Here is a 24536-nt window from a genome sequence, read left to right as displayed (position 1 = left end):
CACGAAACAACATCGCCCCCCTTGTCGACACTTCTTTCTGTCTGTCTGTCTTGAAGTTTCCAGTTCAACTCAGCAGTGTTTCATTAGATCTCTCTCTCTCTATCTATTATCAGTGCAAAAATGAAAGCATAAAAGTCAATATTTGGTAGTCATAACAAAGTTAAATAAATCCTATCCAAAACTGCAGCTAAAAAAACCCTTACTCCTCCTTCTACAACTCCATTTATAACAACAATTGAAGGTATTTTGGGCTCAACAATCACAACTAATCACTCCTTTTTTTTTTTTACTTATACTGCAACGAAAGTCTTAAAGTGTTTTGGGCGGTTTTGTTTGATTAGTTTGGGAGGTATTACCCAATGTCATTAGTGATCGCTGGGAGAGGCAGCAAAACACATATGCAGCCCTTCTTTAACAGTGGTGGGTGCCGAGACAAATCAAAGCATTCCAGGCCCACGGGGTTATAAATAGTGTCAGAGAAGGGTGTGTGTTCATGCCTTGCAAAGTTTCTGTGAGGAGCCTGTCATTGCCAAAATCCAGTGTTTACACAGAGCAATAACAGCGAGTAGTAAACAATTAATCTGCAGTGGCGTGTTCGTTATTTTGTGTCGTTTCAAATAATCCGTCAATGGTTTCTGTTATTTCAAAGCAGCTCAGCAGGTAAGCTTAATGTGGGCTATAATCCTAGGAGTGTTATTCAAATTTGGTCTATTGCGCGAATTTATTATGCCTTTAACCAATCCAGAAGCAAGGCTGACCTCAGGCTGAAACCACGCAGCAGAAGTTAGTGTTGTCTGTAGGAAATTGGCAGTGGCCTTGGGACCTCGTTGATGTGGCTGCCTTGGCCTTAAAGTTGGGTATAGATCCCACATGTTTCCATGCTATCATTTTGTATTAACCACTCTAGTCAGGGGCCTGTTACAGCTGGTGGTATATTCTGTAGCAGATTCATGATAGTCTGCTTCTCTCTCGCGCTGTTCCACTGGGAGCTGTGTGGAGGATGTTTCCAAGCTGGAAACAAATTCATGTGTTGAAGTGCCAAAGATAAAATGCAGCGATGTTGTGGTAATTAGCTTAGATCTGTTACATAAAAGCTATATGCTACCTTTTTTTTCTCAAAGCCTTAAAGTCAAAATGTTGTGAAATGCTAAATGTTAATTTGAAGATTTACTGAGATTGTTAACTGGATAGTGAACTTGGCAGTGAGCCAGCAGGAGCTCTATAGCTGGCATCGGGACAGGAGGAAAGACCCAAATGTTGAGGTTAGCAGGCAGCTCTGTTGATTCTGGAGTGGAATTTCAGTTTTCATGGGACAGATTAAGTTAAATGGTTTCTTTTAATGGTATAACTTACGCATTTGGGCATGGAACAAGAAAAAAAAAGTTGGATAAACACTGTAGTTTTAATTTGAACATGCCGTTCTGAGGCGCTTGACTGCATTTTGAAAAAAGGAAAAGGTTTTATGACTGAGAATCTAGTCCTGTTTAATCCTTGAGCTGAAATGCCAAGCAAACACAAACACTTTTACATCTTTTAACTTACATGAACAATTAATAAGGTTGCTTCTAAAAATTCTCACAGAGCATGGACATTGATTTAAAACAGATGCTTTTTCCACCAAGTTATGGATTTTATGAGCTGTGATAATATTTCTAATAAAGTCAGATGATATTTTGTGTTATATTGTTTCTCATTAAGACTGAAATAAGATTAAAACATGCAGGTCGTGACCATGAATGGAAAACAGAAGTGTCTCTAGGTACCAGGGACTCCCTCCTCTGGTGAGAGAGAGCCAAACATCCAGGCTCTGTGTGTCCTGTGTAACTTGCACCTCATCAGAAACTGGAACACAACCAGAGAAGCCAGGATTGCTTCAGCAGACAAACATAATTTGGTTTCAATCCAAACTCCATTAACAAGGATCGCTCAGAGGAAATGAAAGCATTAAAGTTTCATTCACAAATGCTTTCTTTATATACTCTTCTTATCATAGCCTGTTGCTCACCACTGACTTTTGGTTAGGCAACGCTGAGCAAAAGGGATTACAGTTATCACCTTTATTTAACAAGGAAGTCCCATTGAGAGCAAATCTCTTTTGCAGGAGAGGCCTGGCTTAGGTAGCAGCCACATCTACTCAAAACATCTCAAAAGCTCTAAAAGAAAAAAACATAAAATAGAGTATACAAGTAGCCTTATCAGTGGCCTCTCAAGAAAAGAAAATCAAGAAATCTCCTTCATCGCCTTTTTTATTTTTTATTTTATTAGATAGTAGACCAGACACACAGCAAAGGTCACATTCAAACCTGGGCTGCTGCACTCTGGCAATGCTCACCTATTGAGCTAAAGTGGTGCTCATTTGTCATTTTAAATTCACCAGCAAATATATATCCATGTTTAAGTTTAGGTTTTTTGTAAATTATGCCATGTCCGGTGTGCATAGTAACAAAAAACAAACACCCTAGTTAATTGTAACTGCTGGTACTGAGACAGAGAAGGGTATAAAGGTCAAATATAGAAGAGAAATATATCAGTGCTGTTTTATGCAAGTTGTATTTGATGGCCAAACTACCAAATCATAAAGAAATGGTAAGTGACAGGCTTTGTGATAAAATAAATCCACAGTACAATAAAACAAGTTTTTTCTTATAATAAAAAATACATTAACGCTAGTTTCTAAAAAAAAAACCCAACTTGAGCTTAGAACTCAAAAGAAGATTTGTGACATCTACATTAAAGAGGAACTTGTCATCTAATCATATACTGGTAAGTATGTACCCCTTCATTTACCATCAGATGTCACAAATTCATCAAATTCCTGCAGGCAGGAACATAAATTTTGTTAAATATTTAAAAATCACTTTTAAATACAGTTTGTAATGAATGAGTGAAATCCAGCCTGCCTGCCCCACAGAGGGAGCATGTGTGTACATGACAGTATCGTCAGCATAAAAATGTGTTTTCGCAGAAATGTTCTTTACTAAAGCATTCATAAAACAAGGCCCCACAATAGAGCCCTGCAGCACACCCTTAGTTAACTTTAGGGTTAACAAATTTAGGGTCCTCTACATAAACACAGAGTTCAATTTACAAAATAATTTCATATCATAATCATACCAAGAGTAGCATTAATGTGCTTTTTTCAGGGGGAATCCTTGAGCCACTGAATCAAATGACTTAGATCCAGAAACAAGACAGCACAGTGTACTTTCCTGCCCATGGCACCTATGAGATCATTTATCACAGTTGTAGCAGCAGTAATACTGCCCCTACTTGTAAAACCAGACTGAAAATAACCTTAAAGTAGATTAAAAACGTTTATAATAGCAAACTTACCTAAGATTCAAAGATTTCAGGATGATCTCCACCTTTACAGAAAGGGGGAATAGAGGCAGCTTTCTAAATATTAGGTAGGGAGCTGGACTCATATTAAAAATGTGAGCGATTGGCTCGGCAATGATATCAGCTGAGATCTTTAAGATATAAGGATCAGGATCGTCTGGAAATCGTATGAAGATTTTTGAGTGCTACAGACATGACACACAGCAAGAAATCATGGTGTGAAGAAGAATAGTAAACGTAAAAAATATACACAAGAATGGCACAATTAAAGAAAACATGTTTATTAATTATCATCACAACATTAACATCAGCACAGTTCTCCCTTTTTTGTTCTGCTCATTTGAGTGCAAACAACATTGTTAAATAAAACATGGCAATAAATTAAAAATCCTGTTATTTACAAGCAAGCAAACCATTTTAGCATCGTTTACGCTCTGCACTTCAATTACAACAGAAAAATATACTAATTAGTTGTACAAAAAAAAAAAAGATTCAGTGCAAACAGCTTGCTGAAGTCAGTGAAGACTGAAATTCCCATTTAGCATACAAAATTAATTATGGCACCCTGGATACTGACATATTAATTACATAAGAGAAAAGTAACGCCTTTTTAAAACTGAAGCAATGTGGTTATGTTAGCTGCTGACTTTGCACAGTCCACCATCACACCACTAGTGAAATGAAATATGAGGAGTGTAGCATCGTGAAGTTTTTCTTTGAAGGTGCAGTACTAATACTTATTGACAATATTCACATTTGGATGAGTAGTGTGTTGATTTGATCCCTTTTTTTGTTATTGCAATGAGAAGTGAGGGGGCCCTGGATTAGCTGACATGAAAGGTGGCGGCTGGACGCCGGTCACCGGGGTATTTTCAGTTATGGCTTTAGGTCACTGTTACAGTGAGTCATCATGCAATGCTGAAGCGTGGCCGTTGCCGGCCTGCCCAAGTGGCCACATTAGAGACTGTGCATTCTCCTGTGAACAAACAGCCTGTCGGGAGCCCCGGCGGAAGGCTCGACTGCAAATAACCGGCACTCCTTTGTGGTCGTTTTGACCACGCTCCACAAACAATAACAACTCAGGGTCCGCACAATGAGACAAGGACAGATTTAACATCAGACACCACGGGTCATGCTAAAATAAACTACCGCACCACCTCCGCCGTGCTGGGATGTAGCTTCGAGGTGACGCATAAACAAATGCACAAACTTGCAGACGTCTGTTTTATGCAGTCTAGCCAGCAAACTTAACCGTAACGTACAATTCTCAAACTCTGTTTAGAAATAACTGTTTAAGGAGAGTGTGACCCAAGTCCTGAGTGAAAATGCTACGTCAAATTCCAGTTCTTAGATTAAAAACTAATTTACTATTTAAGATGGAACTGGAAATTAGACCAAATTCCTTTGCAAAACCAGTGATACATCTACAGATGTCTAAATGAGTTAACTTTCCAGTGTAATTTCTTAAATATAGAACAAATTGGACCTGCAAAATTCACTGAAAGCTGTTTGTATTTTGCATTTATTACATTCAGACTAAATGGTTTCAGGTATATTCATGTTAGGGATGTTTTTTAATGCTGACAGGACAACTGAAACCAGTCCAAGCTGGTCAGTCTAATCCACCCCATAAATTTGTTGCAGGTGCTCTTGACAATAACGATCAATCAGTCTGTCCTTTCATGAAAATACATGCAATTAACACAGTTTTGTTGTTGTTTTTTTTAAACTGACACAAACTCTCCCAACCAGTAAACAATCTGTCCCTGTCGATTCAGTCTACATTTAACATTTCTAACAAAAGTTTTTCAGAGAAAATTAAAGGGCGTTTATCTGTATTTGATTCTCTGGTCAAGGTGCAGGTTTGCAGTTCAAAGGGAGGAAAATCTTTGTGTTTTCCCACAAAAAACAAATCCTGAGACCTCTCGGAGGAGACCTTGTTTTAAGAGGTCAGCTTGGAGTAATTGGGTGGAGAGAAGCGTCTGCGCAGGTACTTGAGGATGTACAGGGGCAGACAGCTCACCAGCGTGATGACGGTCACTTTCCACAGGAACGATACGGTGGTGATGAAATAAATATCTGACACAAAAAAAGAGGTAAAGGTAAAATTGTTGTTATAGGATACAAACAGACATGTCTCACCATCATACAAGAGTTCAGGGTTGAAAACATTTCTGTTTGCACCTGCAACTCAACTAATTTTGCTGTGTTAAGAGTTCAGTTCTGACTTCTTTATGTCTGGGCTAGAACCTAATTGTTGTTGTTTTAGGGTGTCTGCAGGTACAGAATTTTAAATACCTTTTCAATGCCACTTTGAATGAAATTTAAGACCAGACTTTTAATAAAAATGCAAACTTGCAATAGAAATGCACATGAATAAAGTCTAAAACAACTTCCACACACAATGCAGCTCACTTTTTAAGTATTTCCAGACATTAGCTTCAACCATCAACAGTAACTGTTTTTCTTTTTGTCCTTAAACACACATCCTCCCAGTTTCACACACTGAATGCTGGCTACCAAGGTCTTTTTCATCACCTTCAGAATTTCAGTTTCAATTTCAAGACTTGGTGCTCCCTCAGGGTCAATGGGTAGAAAATGACTTTTCCCCTTGTCTAACCTTGAGCCTAACCACCAGGGTTTGTTTGTTTTGTTTGACAATTTTTTAAGTGGTGTTTTAATTTTTAGCTAATGCTAAAAGCTAACAGCTAACGTGTGCTAATGTGTCAGCCTGCTTCATATTAGCTTGTTAAGTGGTGACACCGCTAAAAAGACTGAGGAACCTCCAGCCTATGTTTAAGGGAATTTAATAGTTTTGAAGGTGTTTTAATTAAAATGATGCATATTATTATTCTGTTGTAATTTCACTCAGTTGTATACAGCATTTGTATTCTATTTTTATCCTATTGTATATTTTATTCTATTGTATATAGTATTTTATTTAATTCTATTCTGTACAGTTGTGTACAGTATATTCTTATTGTATTCTAATTTTTGCTATATAACTTTACACTGTCCACTTTCTGCTGTGACAAAACAAATTTCCCACATGTGGGACTAATAAAGGTTATCTTATCTTATACTCATGGGTGTAGAGACAACGGTTACAGCGTTAGATAGTGATGGAAACAATAAGAGAGGATTTTCAGACAGGATGTGGGGTTATAAAGCTACATAATTTTTGTACTTCAAAACTATTCTTTGTGCAATGAAAATAGGAAATGAGACCATGATGGTCTCAGAAAGCACGACCACACTGAAACACACTTGATGCTTCTGCTTTCATTTTTGTATCAATACGGCTTTGAAGTAGCCTCTATGCTGCTCATTGTTCTTCAGCAGGCCAAACTACTTCCTATTGTTTTTATAACACTGGCATGCACTTATACCTCACACACACACTGCCTTACATCACACCATCTGTACCCCCGAACCCTATCAGTTTCCTGTGTCTTACTGGAAATGCACACCTCGCAGTTTACAATTTTATGGTATACATTTTCCATATTTAAAAAAAGAACACAATTTCCCTCAGGAGTTCTTGACCAAGTCTTTTTGAGTTAAAGCCATATGGGTACAGAATGCTTCGAATGCAGGAGACAGAAAAATAAACCCTGGAAAATGTCCAATTAAAAGTGTAAACTGCACATTCAACAGAAGAATAGGCTTTAAAATCTATTCTAGTCTGACTTGAAGAGGGAGAAAACGTGTACCAAAAGGGTATTCTTGACCACACGCCAGTCATGATCCTCAGTGGTCGAGGTTGCAGGCTGAAAATGGAACTCCACACCCCACATAAAGCTCAAAATAAGACCTTGAAGAGCCCTTGGTTACAGTATTGTGTATGTCACGAATCTTAATATGGCACAACTAAAAATGCCTTACTGTTTGTCAACTAAAGTAAATGTGTGGGTGCAACAGGGCAATAAACTGTTGTTCTATGAATGTTTTTCTTTTAGATTTTTAATGGCTATGAATTTATTTATTTGGTGGGAACATTGTTTTTTTGGGGTAATATTCTCTAACACACCTTTGCTGTGATAAACACATAAACCTTGGAAGCTCACAGGAAACTAACTGGACTGTAGGCATTTCCTCTTTGATACTACAGCATGCCTGACTGTCGTCCACACCAGGAGAATTTGTCAATACAGTCAGCTTTGGACTTCCTAATATTCAGCATATCGCTGTTTATTATACACTAGAGACACAATATGAATGAGCGGGGTCTCCGTACTGCTGAACGCTGACGTACTATTTCAAGGTCAGCAAAAAAACAAACTAACACTGTAGTGCAATCAATTCAGAAATGAATGCATTTTCCTTTGCTTCCCCATGAATTAGACAGCGCTTCAGCCTGAAAGTCACTCTTTGTCTGATAAATGCATCTGTGTGCGATCGTGTTAACTTACCGATGAACTCGTGCAGGAAGACGAGCGAGGCGATATAAGACGCCAGGCTCAGGAGCTCGGCAACTATCATGAGCCAGTGCCATGTCTGAATGGTCAGGGCCACCATCAGTAGCTCAGTCAGGATAAGAGAGGTGAACGAAATGGCAACGATATGGACAAATTCGGACTCGAAGAGCAGCATTGCTCCATACATGATGATGCTCCCTGTGGAGGAAAAAGAGGCCTTAATGTAACTAAAGCTTAAAAATGTGATCATTTAACTTGATCCACCTCCTCAGCTCATCCACAGTTTGAAATAAGCTGTTTAACATTACACTGATACAATTTGGTTTTATTAAAATAATGACAATGAAGATATTAAATATTTATGGTAATCTCATCATATAACAATGACAATAATGAAACTTCTGCTTTGAGTAAAAGGAAAACTGAGGTGCTTAGTTCAAACTGAGAATCCAAATGGGGGTGTCTGCGTGTTTGTGTGGCTACAGTGACTTTGAATGTGCACCATTGTTTGTGACAGAAGGGCTGGTCTGAGTATTTCAGAAACTGCTGATCTACTGGGATTTTCCCAAACAACCACCTCTATGGTTTACAGAGAATCGCCCGAAAAAGAGAAAATATCCAGCGAATGGTAGCTTTCTAGGATAAAATGCAATGTTGATGTCAGAGAAGAATGGCCAGACTGCTTCGAGTGACAATAAGGGAAGAGTAACACAAACAAGCACTCGTTACAACCAAGATATGCAGAAGAGCATCTCTGAATGTACAACACGCTGACATGCTAAGAACAGACACGCTTTGATACCAACTAAACTTCATTTACATGTCACTGCCTAGCTGGGTACTGACGATAACACCAGTGTACCATCCTCTACATTGTGGAGGACTATAAAGACCTTGGAGTATACATAGACAATAAACTGGACTGGGTTAAAAACACCACTGCACTTTACAAGAAGGGCCAGAGTCGTCTCTATTTTCTGAGGCGGCCGAAGTCCTTCAACATCTGTCGGGCAATGCTCAGGATTTTCCATTAGCCTGTTGTGGCCAGTGCTATCCTCTATGCTGTTGCATGCTGGGGCAGCAGGCTGAGGGTCGCAGACGCCAACAGACTCAATAAACTGATCCGTAAGGCCAGTAATGTTGTGGGGATGGAGCTGGCTTCCCTTAAGGTGGTGTCGGAGAGGCGAATGTTGTCCAAGATAAAGACAATGTTGGATAACACCTCCCGCCCACTCCACGACATGCTGGCTAGCCACAGGAGCACGTTCAGTGAGAGACTGAGATTACCAAAAAGCACCACTGAACAACACAGAAAATCATTCCTGCCTGTGGCCATCTCTCTGTACAGCTCCTCCATCTAACACACTGTGAACCCTGCAATAGTTACAGCCTTTTTGCACATGTCTTTCCTACTATGTAAAATTCCTGTCAATTCTTGATTTATTATCAGGGGTGCACATAAGTGGTCCGCAGGTGCGCAGGCGCTGTCAAAATAAAACACGCGCACCAAATGAGAAGTTGCAACGCGCGTTCACGTACATATAAAAGGCACTGTTTTTGTCTGCTAGAGTGGGACTTTCACGCCATATTCTGCACCACATCTCTGTGCGTTCATCATTTATTTGAAGCCAGCTCATCTCCTGCAACCACTTTTCCGAGAATATGCGCTTCTTTTGCAGTTCCGACTCCTTCTGACATTTCTTTGAAGATGACTGCTTAAAGGAGCTTCTTCAACATCTTTAAGAGTTCTAAACAAACGTCAGTCCTCCTCCAGAAAATCTTATGTACGCAAACGCGTGTTGCAACTTCTTATCTGGTGCGCGTCTTTTATTTTGACAGCGAATGCGCACCTGCGGACCACTTATGTGCACCCCTGTTTATAATTACAATCACCTCTGTCAATCCTTGATATTAATTAATGAGTGATTTGTATATATTGTGCTATTTCTTAAATTTCCTAAATCTGTAACACATTGTTAAATAGTCTAGTCTGTTTCTGTTATTTATACTGGAGCAACTGTAACCACATAATTTCCTTGGAGATTAATAAAGTATGCTGATTCTGATTCTATGCTAGATAACACACCATCATGTCACAAAGCTCAAATACTGTGAACCTCCAAAGTCAGCAGAGATCAACCTAATAGAGAACCTTTGCGATGTGGATGCGGAGAAATGGGAGATTCAGCAACTGTTTATTTACTTTATGTTGTCTTGTCAATATGTACCAAAAATCTCAGAGTAAAGTTTTCAGCGCCTCGTTGAATCATCGCAGTAAAGAATTAAGGTAGGCTGACAAGGTGTACCTAATAAAGTGGCCAATGTGTTTGGCTTATTACAGAGACTAAAAAAAACAAATTAATCAAAATATTAATTTAAAAGAGAAAACTTAGCTCTTATATAAGAAGAACAAAGCCCACTTCATTACCTCTTTAAAACACCATTACATTTAAGCATTTCCTGCATATTATGGTTGTTATGAGAGATTTTCCAAAGTAATCTTTGGCCGGTAACAGTAGCACTCTTCTATCTAATAGATTCGTGCCTCCTTTAACATACAAGCATGAATAGGACCGAGAAGAATGATACAAACACACAGAAGTGGTTTGCAAAAAACGCCCTTACCACTGCTTGGATATACAGCGTTTCGACAGAAATAGACAAAAAAGGTTTCGGGGTGTAGTTTAGAATGCCCGCGTAAACAGCTTTCATTGCAACGGTCCATGTCGGAAAGTTACCTCAAGTTTTTCTTTAACAAAGTCCCTAAAGAAAAGAAGAAAGTGTGTGGGCTTTTCGAGAGTGATAAGTCATGAACCTAAGCAATATATCTTGTTTGTTTGACGGGGAGTGACTCATCAGTCTGCCAGTGTAGACGTCTTGTACAGATACAAACATTTAAACAAACATATGACCTGAAATACAGCTTAGATGCTGTAAAGTACTTAGAAATTAAGTGTATTTAGAATTACTGACTCATTGCCAGCAGTTTGCACAAACTCTCTCTTACCTTGATATATACTTATTAAAACCCATATTAGGAACGTCTTGAAAGACAGTGGTCGACCCTGTGAAAAGAAGACAGTGCGTTCATATTCACCGATTCAAACCTACGTGTCTGCACAGCAATAGTTAATTTGCGAACATTTACTAGATACCTTCAAAAGATCCTTATACAACTCTGGGTATAGCATGGCAACCTCTGACTTAACATCTTTGTCCAACACCAGGGAGAAGACAGGGAACATGGTGTAGATAGTGGAATAGCTGAAACAGACAAAAATCGAGTGTGATGAATACTTCCCAGATAAAATGTCACGTGTACAAATTGGTTGAAATCTTTCATTGTAAGATTTTGCATATTTCCCCTTTTAAACATTTCAATAGTCTTAACACAGAGGAAATGCCAAGGACACAAGGCAGCTAAATGCTCTCTTGATAAGTCATCTCCATTCAGAGCGTGTATCTTACCCAATGATCAGGAATCCTTGGTAGAGTGGGACTGAAGCAAAGTAGAAAACAGAGGAGAAAACTGCCTAAAGGAACAGAAGAAGAACAAATGAGAAACTCTTATCTGTGATTTTTCTCATTTCAACACCCAAATGATATTATAAGCAGTATTGGAACATTGACACACTGATATTTGAACTCCGTGACAGAAAAAACACCATACTTTCATTAAAAGAGGCCTTTTATACTCATTTTTAATCGAGTACTTTTGCATGACTCACAGTTTAAAACTGATTTTTAAACTCCTTACACCTTCCTTTAAGCCACATTTCTTTTGATAGGCTGCCCTCCATTAACAGAAGATTTGAACAGCAGGTATGGTTGTGCTCATAGATATAACTATGTGAGATTTTAAGGGTAACTGCTTTAACCATAATATAACCATCCACCAATTCTAATAACATTTCTATGAAAAAAAAAAAAAAGGGAAAGTGTAATACGCCCCATTAAAAGAAACCCAGCTTTAACATTAACCTTCTGTGGGAACACAAAAATCAAAAGGTGACCACAAGGCCATCATTCTAAATCAAACTACTGAAAATACTCGGACTACAATGGCAAATTCTACAGTTTAAAATGATGAGATGTCAATTAGTCAGACAGCTGCAAACTGGAGAGGTCACAGCTCCAGCTGTGGTTGGTGTTATTGTGAGACATGCGGAGGAAGGCCTCCCCAAAACCCCAAAGTCCACGATACAGTGAGTCATGGGTTGCCCCTCCACCGCGGGGGCTGATGTTGGACTGGGACATGGGAACTAGACAGACTTGTTAGGCCCGGTGGGGGCAGTTTAGAAGGGCACCACAGACTGCCTTCTCTGAGTCATCATGCATCCCGCCCTTCCAAGACCACCCCTGAAACCTCTCCCTGCCTCTCCCCAAACTGATCCTCTCTACATTTAGATTTTAGGTGCTGTGAGTAAGAACAAAAAACACCTCCCTGCATTAACTTTAAGGCTGCATACACTTTTTTTGCAGTGTGGTTTTGGCTACAAACAAGCAGAAAAGGGCCAAACCGATTAGCTAAATTCAAACACTAAACACAGTCCTTTTGCTTTTGCTCATCTCAACCTTTTTTTGACATTATGCAGTTGAGCATGGGAGTAAAGAAAACAAAGAAAAGAGAAGTTTACTGTTTTTAGAAGGTTAAATTTAATTCACAACATACTGAAATAGCTTGACATCCTGATTACCAGCACAATATTTAACACAGAAAAAGCACCCTCTCAAGTGTGTGGTGCATTACCTAAATTGTTACAACTGAAGACAGATAAAGCAGTAAAATATAAAGTAGTGACAGTTTTGCAAACTAAAACAAGAAACTATCCCACAGCAAGTGGAAAATACTTGTAGTTCTAAGTTATTCAGCACGATGTTTACATGACTCATGCACACAAACCAATACGACACTGTGTATTTGTTAGTCTCTACCTGCATGGTGCTGATGCACAGGCTCCTGTGGATGACAAACTGGCTGAGGGCCGCAGACCTTTTGTAGCTGTTCCGCCCATGGACCATGAGGAGACGGCCTAAATGTTTAAACTGAGTCACCGAGAAGTCGGCAGCCAAAGAGGCCTGCTTTCCTTCCTGCCAAACACACAGCAGAGGACACTGAGGACATACTGCGCAAAGACTGACCTGAAAAGCATGCTTTGAGTATTGTGAATTGATTTTGTACAAATAAAACAGTTTTTTGGGAGGGAAAAAAACAGACTGAAGGTACAATAAGCATAAAGTTCATAATTAGCAATACAAAATCACAAAAAGCAGCATTGCACATAATAAGTCTCCTGTTTAAAAATCGAGCAAATATTCATGTTTGAGATGTTAGAACCAGAGGATTTTTATAGAACTGCAGATTTTCTGTTATTAAACCTTTAGCTTCCTCTCTGACAAGCAGCCCAGGAATAACTGTGTAGTTTTCCACCTTTTATTTACCATCATAAGATTATGTTTGGAACATACAGAAAAAATGTATTTAAGATGCCAAGTCCATCCTGTGAGTGCACCATCTTCCTTCCAAAGTCCAAATGGGTTTTCAGCTTTTTATGCACATTAGTCTGAACGAGTTTGTCTATGCAGTATGCATGAAATGAGAGAGTTTAGATCTGGCAATGATGCCGCATATCCCAAAGATTGTTGGGATAGAGGGCATCATTGCCAGAATGGTGGTACTGTAGTAAGCAACCATTTCCTCACAGTAAAAGGTTTCTGAGTTCCAGCCTGCTGTTATTTGTTTTCATGTTCTCTTTGTGCCTGCATAGAATCTCCCCTATAATAAGTTGAACATGTTAGCTTAGATCAGTGGTTCTCACTGCAGAAAGGACAACGATGCCATGCTAAAAATATGGAGAAAAAGTTGTAGGAAAAACTTGATTGACTGTGGTGTGAACTTTCTCAATTTGGACATAGCAGAAGAAAAACTGAGAATCACAGAATCTGCATTGGTGTGGATGTGAGTTTGCATGGTTGCCTCTGATAGCCCTGTCTCAGACTTGTCATCCTTTACCCAGCCTCTCGCCCCAATATCACCTGGGACAGGCTTCAGTTGTGTGAAACCTTATATGGATAAGCAGTTAAGAAAAGCGATGGATGATAAATATACAGAAGATAGCGGAAAAGATAAATTGTGTACATCAGTGGAGTCGTTTGGTACCGGGCCACGAGAGTTCAGGCCCGGGAGTGAAATTATGGTTTTTATTTTTAACCCGGTTTCCCTGGGTCTTTTCCCGTGTTGTAGTTGTGTGTCTTATTTTGAAAGAAATGTTTACACGTTACCATAGCAACCAAAGAGCATTAAGGGGCAGAGAGGAGGATGTTACTCTCATTGTTGTTGGCGCATTTCAGGAGGACGGCGTTAATAAAGTTAGACAATTACACAGTGAATTCGCGTTTATTATTATATTTACAAAATACCACAGTTTCTGTCTTGGTCGTATCATTTTATTTTGTTGTGTTTATCTGCGACACCTTAATGGTCGGTCCGTAAAAATATCGTCTGACATTAAACCGTAGCGCAAAAAAGGTTGGGGACCGCTGATGTATGTCACCTACAGCATCTTTTAGTTTGCAAACAGAGTTGTAAGTTTGTTTCTCTTCATAATAAAGATAAAATTTACAGTCAACTATTGAGCAGTTTTAAACTTTGAGGTCAGCTGTACTAAACTCCATATTTTAATATGCTTATTTACTTTATGTTAAAAAGTAAAGAGTAAAGACTAAACCAGGAGCACAGCTGCACTGTCTGCTGTCGGTAATACCACTGTTGTCACAAATATAAGGATCCATGTCTGAGCATACTAACCAACTTGACAGGCAACTTTCAGAGAGAACAATGAGAAGTAGAAGAGACGGGCTGATGGGAGATTCTTACTTTTATGATAAATATACAGTACAAAGCACAAAGCATCCTGTCATTTTGTTTCCTCTATTCACACAATAGTTCCTCAAAAAGAGGAATCATCTGTGTGCATGTCCTTTTACAACTCTCTGAATGTGAGAGATCTTGACAGGAAACAGAAAGCAAAAATCTGTGCGAGTGGCACGTCAATGTGAAGCGATGAGATGGAGAGTCTTACTTTCCCCTCCACTCCCACGCCACAGTCCGCTTCCTGGATCATGCTGACATCGTTTCCTCCATCCCCTAAGAGAAAACAAAAGCCATAGAGGTGTCAGGATTCACATCAGTGACTCACCAATACAAACATTTAGTGAAAGTATTAAGTGCATGTTCACAAGACACTCCCTTAATTTGGCCTGATTAAGAGATCCAAGCTGCTACAAATTCACTGGGCTGCAATTTAGAGGAATTTAGAGTAACGCATATATATCTATCTATCTATATATATATATATATATATATATATATATATATATATATATATATATATATATTTTTTTTTTTTTTATTAGGGGTGCAACGATACACAAAATTCACAGTTCAGTTCGGTTCGATACTTTGGTGTCACGGTTCCATATTTTTTCAGTACAAAAAAAATGTTCATGCCTTTTTAATTTGTCATTTATTAAAATTATAAATATATATTTTAACTCAAAAGTATAGTTTTTAAATTTAACGTTGCTGAAACAACAAAGTAATAAAAAATAAATCTGATTGAGAAATTACTCATCTTTGGAAAAGAGAGTTTATTACAGAGAAATGGCTCTTTCCAAAATAAAAGCTATACTATACGCTTCTTCTGGGCTATATTCTCAGCAGCATATTAAACATATCAAGTCCCCATAAGGAGAATCATGTGCTAACGGCTGTCTAAATGACTCGGGTAAAGTCTATAGCATGCGTGCTTGTTGTTTTTGTCTGCTTCCACTTGTCTTTGCACTAGGATGATGTCGGAGTAAATGTGCAGTCATATTCGTTGTGTTCCCACTAGTGCTGTCAGTGTTAATCTCGTTAAAATTACATTAACGCCATAACGCGGCAAATCTCCGTTAACGAGTTACCGCCGATCGTCCTGTGCGTGGGGCTGGACAGCGTCAAAACCTCAACGAGCTAACTGCGCTAACGCACTAGTTCCCACCAATTGAGCATTGCGTGGCTCATCCGACATACTGTTTTACTTTTGTCCATGACGCGCTTACCATCAGGGTCATGCTTCACATGAAAACCAAGATAGTTTCAAACCCCAGATCTGAATGAGGGTGGGGGAGGTTCAATTTCGGGTAGCGTTGAGGTAGTTGCCATGTTGCAAGGAGCTTAGCTTCTGTCTTGCTAGCTTGCGCTGCGCTCAGTGGATCTGCACTCGACAGTGCAGCCTAGGCGGAGTAGTCGAACGCAGATCCACTGAGCGCTCAACACAGACAGCATCGTCAGAAGAAAAGCTGATAAAATAAATCTAAAAAATTGTGTTGTTCGATACATATGCTTACCAAACTGAAAGCACTGTATTGAACGGTTCAATATAGATACGAGTATTGTTGCACCCCTAGTAAATATATATATATATATATATATATATATATATATATATATATATATATATATATATATATATATTTATTTATTTATTTATTTATTTATTAGGGGTGCAACAATACTCGTAATACATTTTTTTTTAATTTTTCATTATTATTCTTTATTATAATAGCATAACAACATTATAAAGTTGGAAACACATATTAAAACTAAAACAAACAAACAAACAAACAACAACAGCAAAAGAAACCACAGTGAGAAGAAGAACTTTAAACAAATGAAAAACATACTGGCCCAGTTTAAATTTTCCACTCACCTACTGCACAGGTGAGTTTGCCTGTGCGCTCTTGCAACAGTCGGACTATCTGAGCCTTCTGAGTGGGGGTGCATCGGCAGCAAACCACAGCGGGACACTGGCACGCAAGCTCCATGAACTCATATTCATAATACTTCAGACAAACCTGCAAGAAAACCAGCATAATGGGCAGATAAAACACTCAGGCACCCACATTTAACTGCTTTCAGCTGTGGCGCTCGAATACCTCCACTCAACTTACAGTTTAGCTCCTATTGTGGTTGAGATAGTGACTCTAACCACAGACACCACTTCCAGAGTGATATATTGTGCACGCTTCATGCAGAATATATGTCAAACTTTCATAAGGAGATATAAGTTAATGGGATGTGGGTTAGACAGTCTGAGTGGCACACTTACCTCAAGCGAGTCCCCCGATATCACCAGAGCGCAGTCATGCTTTCTCCTGAAAGCGTTGAGCTCCAGGTGGGCTTCCCCTCGTGTTGTCACCTATACCAATAGCAACCACATTGTTAAATGCACTTGTATGCCCCAACAAAACACTCTAATGTAGAATTATCACAGGGGAAAATCTGCCAGGCTTTGCATGTTTGTCTCTTTGTTATCAGGCAGAAGAAGGGAAGCTTGTCTCTCTCCAACTGCAGCAATGACAAATGTTAGAGCAACCAAACACCAAACACCTCACACTCGTGAGTTGTGTGACTGAGGGGGCGACCGTGGCTCAGGGGGCTGGGAAACGCATCTGTAACCGGAAGGTCGCCGGTTTGAGCCCTGGGCTCTCTGTCTTGGTCGTTGTGTCCCTGGGCAAGACACTTGACCCTACCGCCTACTGGTGATGGCCAGAGGGGCCGATGGCGCAATATGGCAGCCTCGCTTCTGTCAGTCTGCCCGCAGCTGTGGCTACGACTGTAGGTTGAGTGTGTGAATGTGAGAGTGAATGAATAGTGGAATTGTAGTGGAATTGAAAAGCGCTATATAAATGCAAATGTTTAATTTATTCAACAGCACCATGTAGCTACTGAATAGCAAGTATAATTCGGCATATAGGTTCCTATCTCTACTTGTGTTTGAAATAATATTGGAGTGACAATTAAAGGTTTCTGTGGAGCCTACAGGCAGATATCAGGTTGATGTAGGGAATAGAAGTAAAGAGCAGGATGAGCCTGAAACTTCACTAAAGCCTTACTGTTTCCAACCATCAAGTTCCACTCTATATCCCCGCCTGTCCATCCTTACAAAATATCTTTAGTTACGATTATTAATTGAGAGGTCAGAATCAAATACTGGTGACACAAATTGAGCATCTGACCAAATGTGAAATATTGCTCTACTGGTGAATAACTGCACGATTTCTTTTTCTTGCAGAACAAGATGATGTCACAGTGAAAGTGAGCATTTGGATACAAAATGTGCAGCACAAAGCAGATGAGAAGAGCACAAAGACAGAGGAGGTGCAGCCAAATAATCAACTAAAAGACACCGCACACACTGAAAATGCAACTGTTAGACAAGTGTATAAAACTTTACCATAAATAGATTGTGAATTCTTGAGTTTAGGCCAATTTTGATCTTGTACCTCAAGTACAGCTACATGTTTTTGCCACATGTAATTACTAAGAACATTACGTCAAAGCGACTTTGACCTTTTCCTGTGAAAATATAAATAGTTTTTCTCTGAGTCCAAGTGAGTATAATTCATTAAATTCCACCAAAGGTATCAAAAGCTATTGCATTTATGAGAATGGGAGTGACACACGACCTGAAAAAGAAGTAACTGAGTCCACAGATGCAGGCAAGGCTGGTACAAAAAACCTTAAAATTGTAATATTAGAAAATATTAGAAATATTAGAAGATTTTAATATCTCAAAAACTAGACTGTAAACGACTGAACTGAAAGTCCATAAGATCATTCAGATTAAATTAAAAAGTAAAATTATTGACCTTTTAGCTGAGCACGGTGTCTTAAAGAGGCATGTGTTGACACAAAAAAGGCATAAGGTAATTTCACCCTATTGTAAAAATGTTTTTAAACTTACCACGGAGGAGGTTAAAATGAAAATTATGCATATGCAAATTATTCAGGGTTTGTCCTTACATTTGCACACAACTACACTGTAGTGTATTGTTGATGTATTACAATGCAAATATTAAAAGGGTGTGTTAAAAGAAAAATGGAAAGGGGAAACGGGATAATATCCTGCATAAAAAAATTGAAAACATAAACAGAATTTCTTTACAGTTGTGTCAGGTTCAAATATAGACTCAAATTCTCCAAAAATTCAGCACTGACAAGGCATGGTGTTAATCTGTCAACAAAAGCTATGCTCTGGAATGAACATCCTTCAACCACTGACAATTCATACGTCAGTCCAGTTCAGGCCATTGGTGGCCACCAGGAAACTAATCCAGATGTATGTGTAGCAGGCCCAGTCAGCACACCCCCGTCCACTGGGACAGAGGTTTTTAAGCACTGCCAACCATTGTTATTCTCTTCCAGTAACCACAGTTGTACGCAAGTTCTAACCTTCCTATATGGCAGACGCTCCTTCTGCTCTGGCATGGATCCAGAGGTTAAGGCAGAAGGGGACTATCAAAGCAGCTACACTGCCTGAAACCTGCAAAACAAATTAGGAAGTGAGCCCTCTGCATGTTCCCTCTGGGAGTGGTTCAGCTGGTTTCTCCTCTGTTTGAGCGAAGGGCTGTTTGTTCTCTTTGACAGTGGCTTGGATGCTTTCGCTGGTGGGAGGTGATTTATTCAGCTGTGGATGCTGGCTCGGCCTGCATGCGTAGTTGTGTTGGGCTGTATGACCACTAGCTAATGGGCCTTGGTCACAGAGCCTGGATGCCCGCGGGGTGACAGATTCAAGAAACTGTCAGGGCAGCTTTGAACTGACATCAGCCCTGGAGTAAAATCAACTATTACCTACTAGATATGTGCACAAGAGAAAGACAGGTCTGTTTCATGGACTTACTGGTCTGAAGATATGAATGTCCTGGTTGCGGGTGATCAGATGGGCGTTCTTAGCAGTGCACGTGGCCGTTTCAAGCTTGTCTCCAGTCAGCATCCAAACCTACACAGGAAACAGAGACAGAAATCCCACTCCAGTGTCTTTAAACCCAGAGATAAGACTTTGAGAATCATCTTGATAATGAAAGCCTGTAAAGATTGCTCCCCAGGCTTTTAAGACACAAACAGTGTTAGTTTAGTTCTTGTGCTTCAAACAAAAATAACACAAGTCATCACACAGACTGGTATCACAGCATCCAAATTCTTTCTCATTAGTATTTTGGATCTTGCATATAAGAGAATTGACATGGCTGATTCATCAATATCACAAAAAAAAGTTTGGGGGGATTTTATCCTCAGATCTTGACATTTCTGACTCCACCCAAACACAGCTGAATTTCATTTTAACAAATTACATGAGTGGTAACTTTTAAAAAGCAATGTTCTGTTCGTGTGGTTTATTTATAAAACACACATTTATTTTTTTATTGGATGACTTTTTACAGAAGAATCTGACTCCATGTTCAGTAGTTTGTCAAGAGTTTTGGAAAACTGCACAGCCGCTGATTTTTAAAAATGTTTTAAATGCCATGATCCAAAGAAATTTGACTCCATTTCTGTCTGCTGTACTAAAGCAGAGGATGAAAACGGGCTTACAGGAAAGACTGTAAGTTGAATCGTTATCATGTTTGTTGCCATGGTCACAATAAACTGGAGAAACTGAGATTTGTTACTTTTTCTGAAGTTTGGTTTAAGAGCCGCTTGTTTACCTTTCGGTGTGAAACATGTGAGCTATGCTTGTGCTTTAGCACCTATGAAGAGCATACTGGGAAAGAGCATCCTTTTCAAAGACTGACGCCGTGTCCACACTAATACGTTTTCGTTTGAAAACGCATCTTTCCTCTCCGTTTTGGCCTTCCGTCCACGAGACAGTGTTTTGAAAACGCTCTCCAAAGCAGATACATTCGAAAACGCTGTTTTCGCGTTGCATTGTGGACAGCGAACCCAGAGCGTTTTTTAAAACGATGACACATTTTAGTCATGTGATGCAGTCATGTGGCCAATTAAACTTAGATAGCGGAGGGCATTATACAGCAGTTGTTTTGTGACAACCCTATTAAAGATTAATATCAGTTTGTACATGCTTCAGATAACTTTTCTTCAAATTCTTTAATTTTCACTCACTTTTGCAACTTAGTTGTTTTGTGTTACTCGCAGCAACAACTCCACCTCATTGTTAGTCCATTTAAAAAACTCGGTGCTTCTCCTCAATATTTTGCCACGACGTTTCAAAGAGCCGGAAAGTAAATAAACGGCAGACAGAAATGAGGTAGGTCAAATCGTCGTGTGTTTCACGCAAGCGTAGTACTGGAACGTAAGCATTTTTGGCCGTTTCAATGTGGACGCACAACTCTGTGAAAACGACTGAAAATGATCGTGTGGACGTGGAACGTTTTCACGAAAACGCCATTTTCAAATCTATCCGGGCTAGTGTGGACGTCGCCTGAATTAAACATCTAAAATCATTAGCAAATAACTAAAGTGTCAGTTTTAAAGTTTAAGGGATGGAAAAAAATGAAGGCTGCATTGAGACACATACAGCCAATATGAAAAACATATGTGCTTGTCTTCTTAGTTTGTTGCTACTGTGCACTGTAAGGCCATTTACCCACTCCACCCCACCCCACAGACCTTGATGCCTGCATTGCGGAGGATCTCCAGAGTGGGCCTGACATCAGTCTGGAGCTGATCCTCCACCCCAGTCAGACACAACAACTCCATCTCCATCTCAAGACTCTCAATCACTGTGGCCACCTTCAGAGAGCGGTCATGGACGCTGAGCTTGGCCTGCACGTACCGCGCCTGGAGAGTCGTAGTGGGAGGATAAGAAAGTTTAAATACTGTGAAATCACTGCAAGAAGTGAAACAGCCAGGAATAAAAGAAGAAAACAGGAATGTGGCTGTCAGCCAGGAGAGTCAAGAAAAACAAATAAGGAATAAAATGAGCTAGGAATATGTCATGCATTGTGCATACATAAGGCCAAATTTGCAGTCTACCTACTATATACCATCCTAAATGCACTGATACTTTAAATACAAAAATCTGTGTATAAATGTAAACTGTCAAGCAGCCCTGAAAGCTATAAATATAGCTTTGTTAAACAAAATAGCTACACATACAGCACACTGTACTTACAGCATACAGGACAGACATAATCAATCAGTTAACGCCCATCTTTAGCATTTCAGCTCGAGGGCAATTTGTGAGTGAGATAACGCAAAAACAATCTGAGGGTGACTCATACAGGAACATAAACTCTGTGTGTGACTCAGTTGGTGACTCACTGCTGCCCACCAGCTCTGCTCACTCAATTATACACTTCAGTAATAGGCCTGGGGCTAACAACTGCAGGGAAGACAGCCATGCCCTGCTCAAACAATGAGGGGGGCCTGGTGTATGTGAGGCACAGTGGGGTAGAAACACTGAAGGGGGGGTCAGAGGTTAGTCTAATTACCCAAGGACACTCTTTGACATTTAGAAATGCTGAACATGTCTCCTCCAAATATCAATATCATGTGTAATGCTTGTCAGTCGACAGATGCTTAATGTAACTTGAGCATGTTTTACTATCACACTGTTGAAACTGTAATGGCTTTACTAGACAGGGACCAAACAATGCATGCATAACAACGCTCGTAAACCTAAGCACACTTCAACAGCCCCATCTTCTCATACTTGAATCTGAAACCCAACTCTGAGCTGTCTTAGATTGCTGTAGGTCAATTTTAATGGAGGGCTGTTACCTCAAAATCCTGATACTGCTCCTCTGTCAGCGACTTTTTGGAAACCACGAGGACTCTCAGACCTTCCCTCGCCATGTTCCCACACTAGAAAACACAGACAACATCTGCATGTGATCTAAAAGTATGTGATTTATTATTAACAGGAATAAAATCAGTGTCATCAGGTATGCGGCATGACTCGTGGGAAACATAGAAACATACCTCCTCTTCCAGCCAGTCGTTATACTGGACGATGCCTGACATCACCACGTCGGCACCTTTCATGTAGAAAGTGATCTCTCCTGTTGATTCATCCTAGAAAAACATTGATTTGTGCTTTATCATGTGCAAACGGTACATAAAATTGTATTTAATATTCGGTACAACGATTACCCAGCCGTGCTTCTCGCAGGGGGATTTCTACTCAGCGTGCACGAGCCAAAGTGCACGTGCGCCATTCTATTATTTAGTGTTGCCTAGAAATTCACAACTTATTTTGGTATCCACAAGAGACTTAAAAAGTGTTTGAAAATATTATCAGGAGGAAGTCAACTTTAAAAATCCCTGGCTTCCTGAGTAACATCCCAGCCAGCAATAATAAAGTTAGTCATCCGACTTAGTCAGAGGTCACAAGGTGAGGTTTTTCTCAGATTATACACTTTAGCACAAATCTGTTTTTCGTTTGTTTTCCTTGTTAAAGTCAGCACCGAGCAAGAATCAAAATCATAGCAACAACCGCTGACCTACATTGACTGTAATTGAAAATAATTTCTAAGCAATGGAGATGTGAGGAAATCAGCAAGATGGACAGCAGCCACTACTAACACTAACAACTTGTAATAATATTAATTTTGGCACTCACTCTGACTATAATCCCCATCCTTTTGCTCTCATAAGTGAAGGGAAATATCTGAAGGATGGTGAAGTTCAGTATTTGGCCAGTAGGGGTCCGCAGCTGCATGGATGACTGGTCTCTTCCTACAAGTGTAAGGCCGACGCTCTCAGTCCACTGCACCAGCGACACCTATCAAAAGCACAGTGTAAAGGCTTTAGTGAGCGGTCATTAAAATGCACAACTGACACTAAATATATATAGAGCACAATAAGAATGCAAAATATGTAGCTTTTAGCTAATAACATACATTTCTACCAAATAAAATATTATCATCATTCAAGAACCCATTAAGAGAAAGTGACCTCTGCCTGGGTCATTTTATTATTTTCATGGCAAAAGCATTGTCAATATGATGTTCCATTACTTGAATTACACAGAAAACAGCGAAGGCCACTTTCAAGTAGACTGTCAGAGAACATCAATAGCTCGAGCATTTTCAGCACTTAAGACTATTGATTGAAAAACTGGGAAGATGTCCATTTCTTAACTGAAAATATAGTTTCTGCTTGTTCCTTTCTGAAGGACACAACAGACGACATCCATTAATACAATAGAAGCATGTGTGCGGGGGTGGTGTGTGTGTGTGTGTGTGTGTGTGGGGAGAGAGAACGAGGGGAGATGGCATTGCCCAATAACTTCCAGACTAGAAACCAGATCACGTTTCCAATTCATCATCCATCTTCTGCCAGGACGAACAGCAGAGAAGCCAAACAGATGCAGATAAGAGACAACAAGGGAGACTGCTCTGCTCCTACAGCAACTTTAAAATCACTGATTTTGGGATACCAAAAGTACTTATTTTGGAAATATGCACCACATGGCCTAAAAATGTCTGACCAGAAACGCTTTAGCGTCATCAAAGCTCTGACTACTGAAGTGTTTGTCATACAGGTTGGGAAGTATGAAGATTATGCTTAGTCAGAGTCTAGAAATATTCACTGCGGAGGAATTTTGGGATCGGGTGTCTGCCACAACAGCACTACCTTATAATAGAAGCATCTGAGTTAGCGTCCCATTTGTAACTGGACTGAATAATGCCTGACCCAGATGGTTTGACTCACAAACACCACATGGCTGACATGTTCTTTATGAGCCGGAAAGCGAAGTGATTCAGATTTCACTCCTCGTTGAACCAAACCATACAAACAAACATTTATTAAAATTTTAATAAATGTTGAACCAAAAAAAAAGAAAAAAGGAAAAAAAAAAACTACTTTCATCTGCATGCGGATGGTGGCAAACTGTCAGTTTACATTACAGTAGTAGAAACCATACATTTAACAGTCACTGACATTGCATCTAATGTGCTCACACACAAAACCAGATCTATAAATAAGAC

General features: G+C 39.6%; 1 protein-coding gene across 1 annotated transcript in view; it reads right to left on the bottom strand.

The window, feature by feature from the left end:
• Positions 1-3604: 3604 nt before the first annotated feature.
• Positions 3605-24536, bottom strand: part of atp9a (ATPase phospholipid transporting 9A) — a 35971-nt gene continuing 15039 nt past the window's right edge. Inside the window, exons 15-28 of the mRNA XM_087833757.1 lie at positions 23165-23326; positions 22525-22617; positions 22324-22407; positions 21211-21381; positions 19484-19582; positions 16910-16999; positions 16511-16655; positions 14840-14904; positions 12693-12848; positions 11226-11290; positions 10913-11021; positions 10765-10822; positions 7752-7955; positions 3605-5418 (exon numbers count right to left, since the gene is read on the bottom strand). Coding sequence (XP_087689883.1) covers positions 5282-5418; positions 7752-7955; positions 10765-10822; positions 10913-11021; positions 11226-11290; positions 12693-12848; positions 14840-14904; positions 16511-16655; positions 16910-16999; positions 19484-19582; positions 21211-21381; positions 22324-22407; positions 22525-22617; positions 23165-23326 — 1638 coding nt within the window. The 3' untranslated portion in view covers positions 3605-5281. The remainder of the gene's footprint in view (positions 5419-7751; positions 7956-10764; positions 10823-10912; positions 11022-11225; positions 11291-12692; positions 12849-14839; positions 14905-16510; positions 16656-16909; positions 17000-19483; positions 19583-21210; positions 21382-22323; positions 22408-22524; positions 22618-23164; positions 23327-24536) is intronic.

The sequence above is a fragment of the Neolamprologus brichardi genome, chromosome 20, assembly GCF_056152115.1.
Source record: "Neolamprologus brichardi isolate AB-2024 chromosome 20, ASM5615211v1, whole genome shotgun sequence".
In the NCBI taxonomy this organism is placed as follows: domain Eukaryota; kingdom Metazoa; phylum Chordata; class Actinopteri; order Cichliformes; family Cichlidae; genus Neolamprologus; species Neolamprologus brichardi.
Note: the sequence above shows the minus strand (reverse complement) of the source record. Positions and strands in the feature narration are given on the sequence as shown.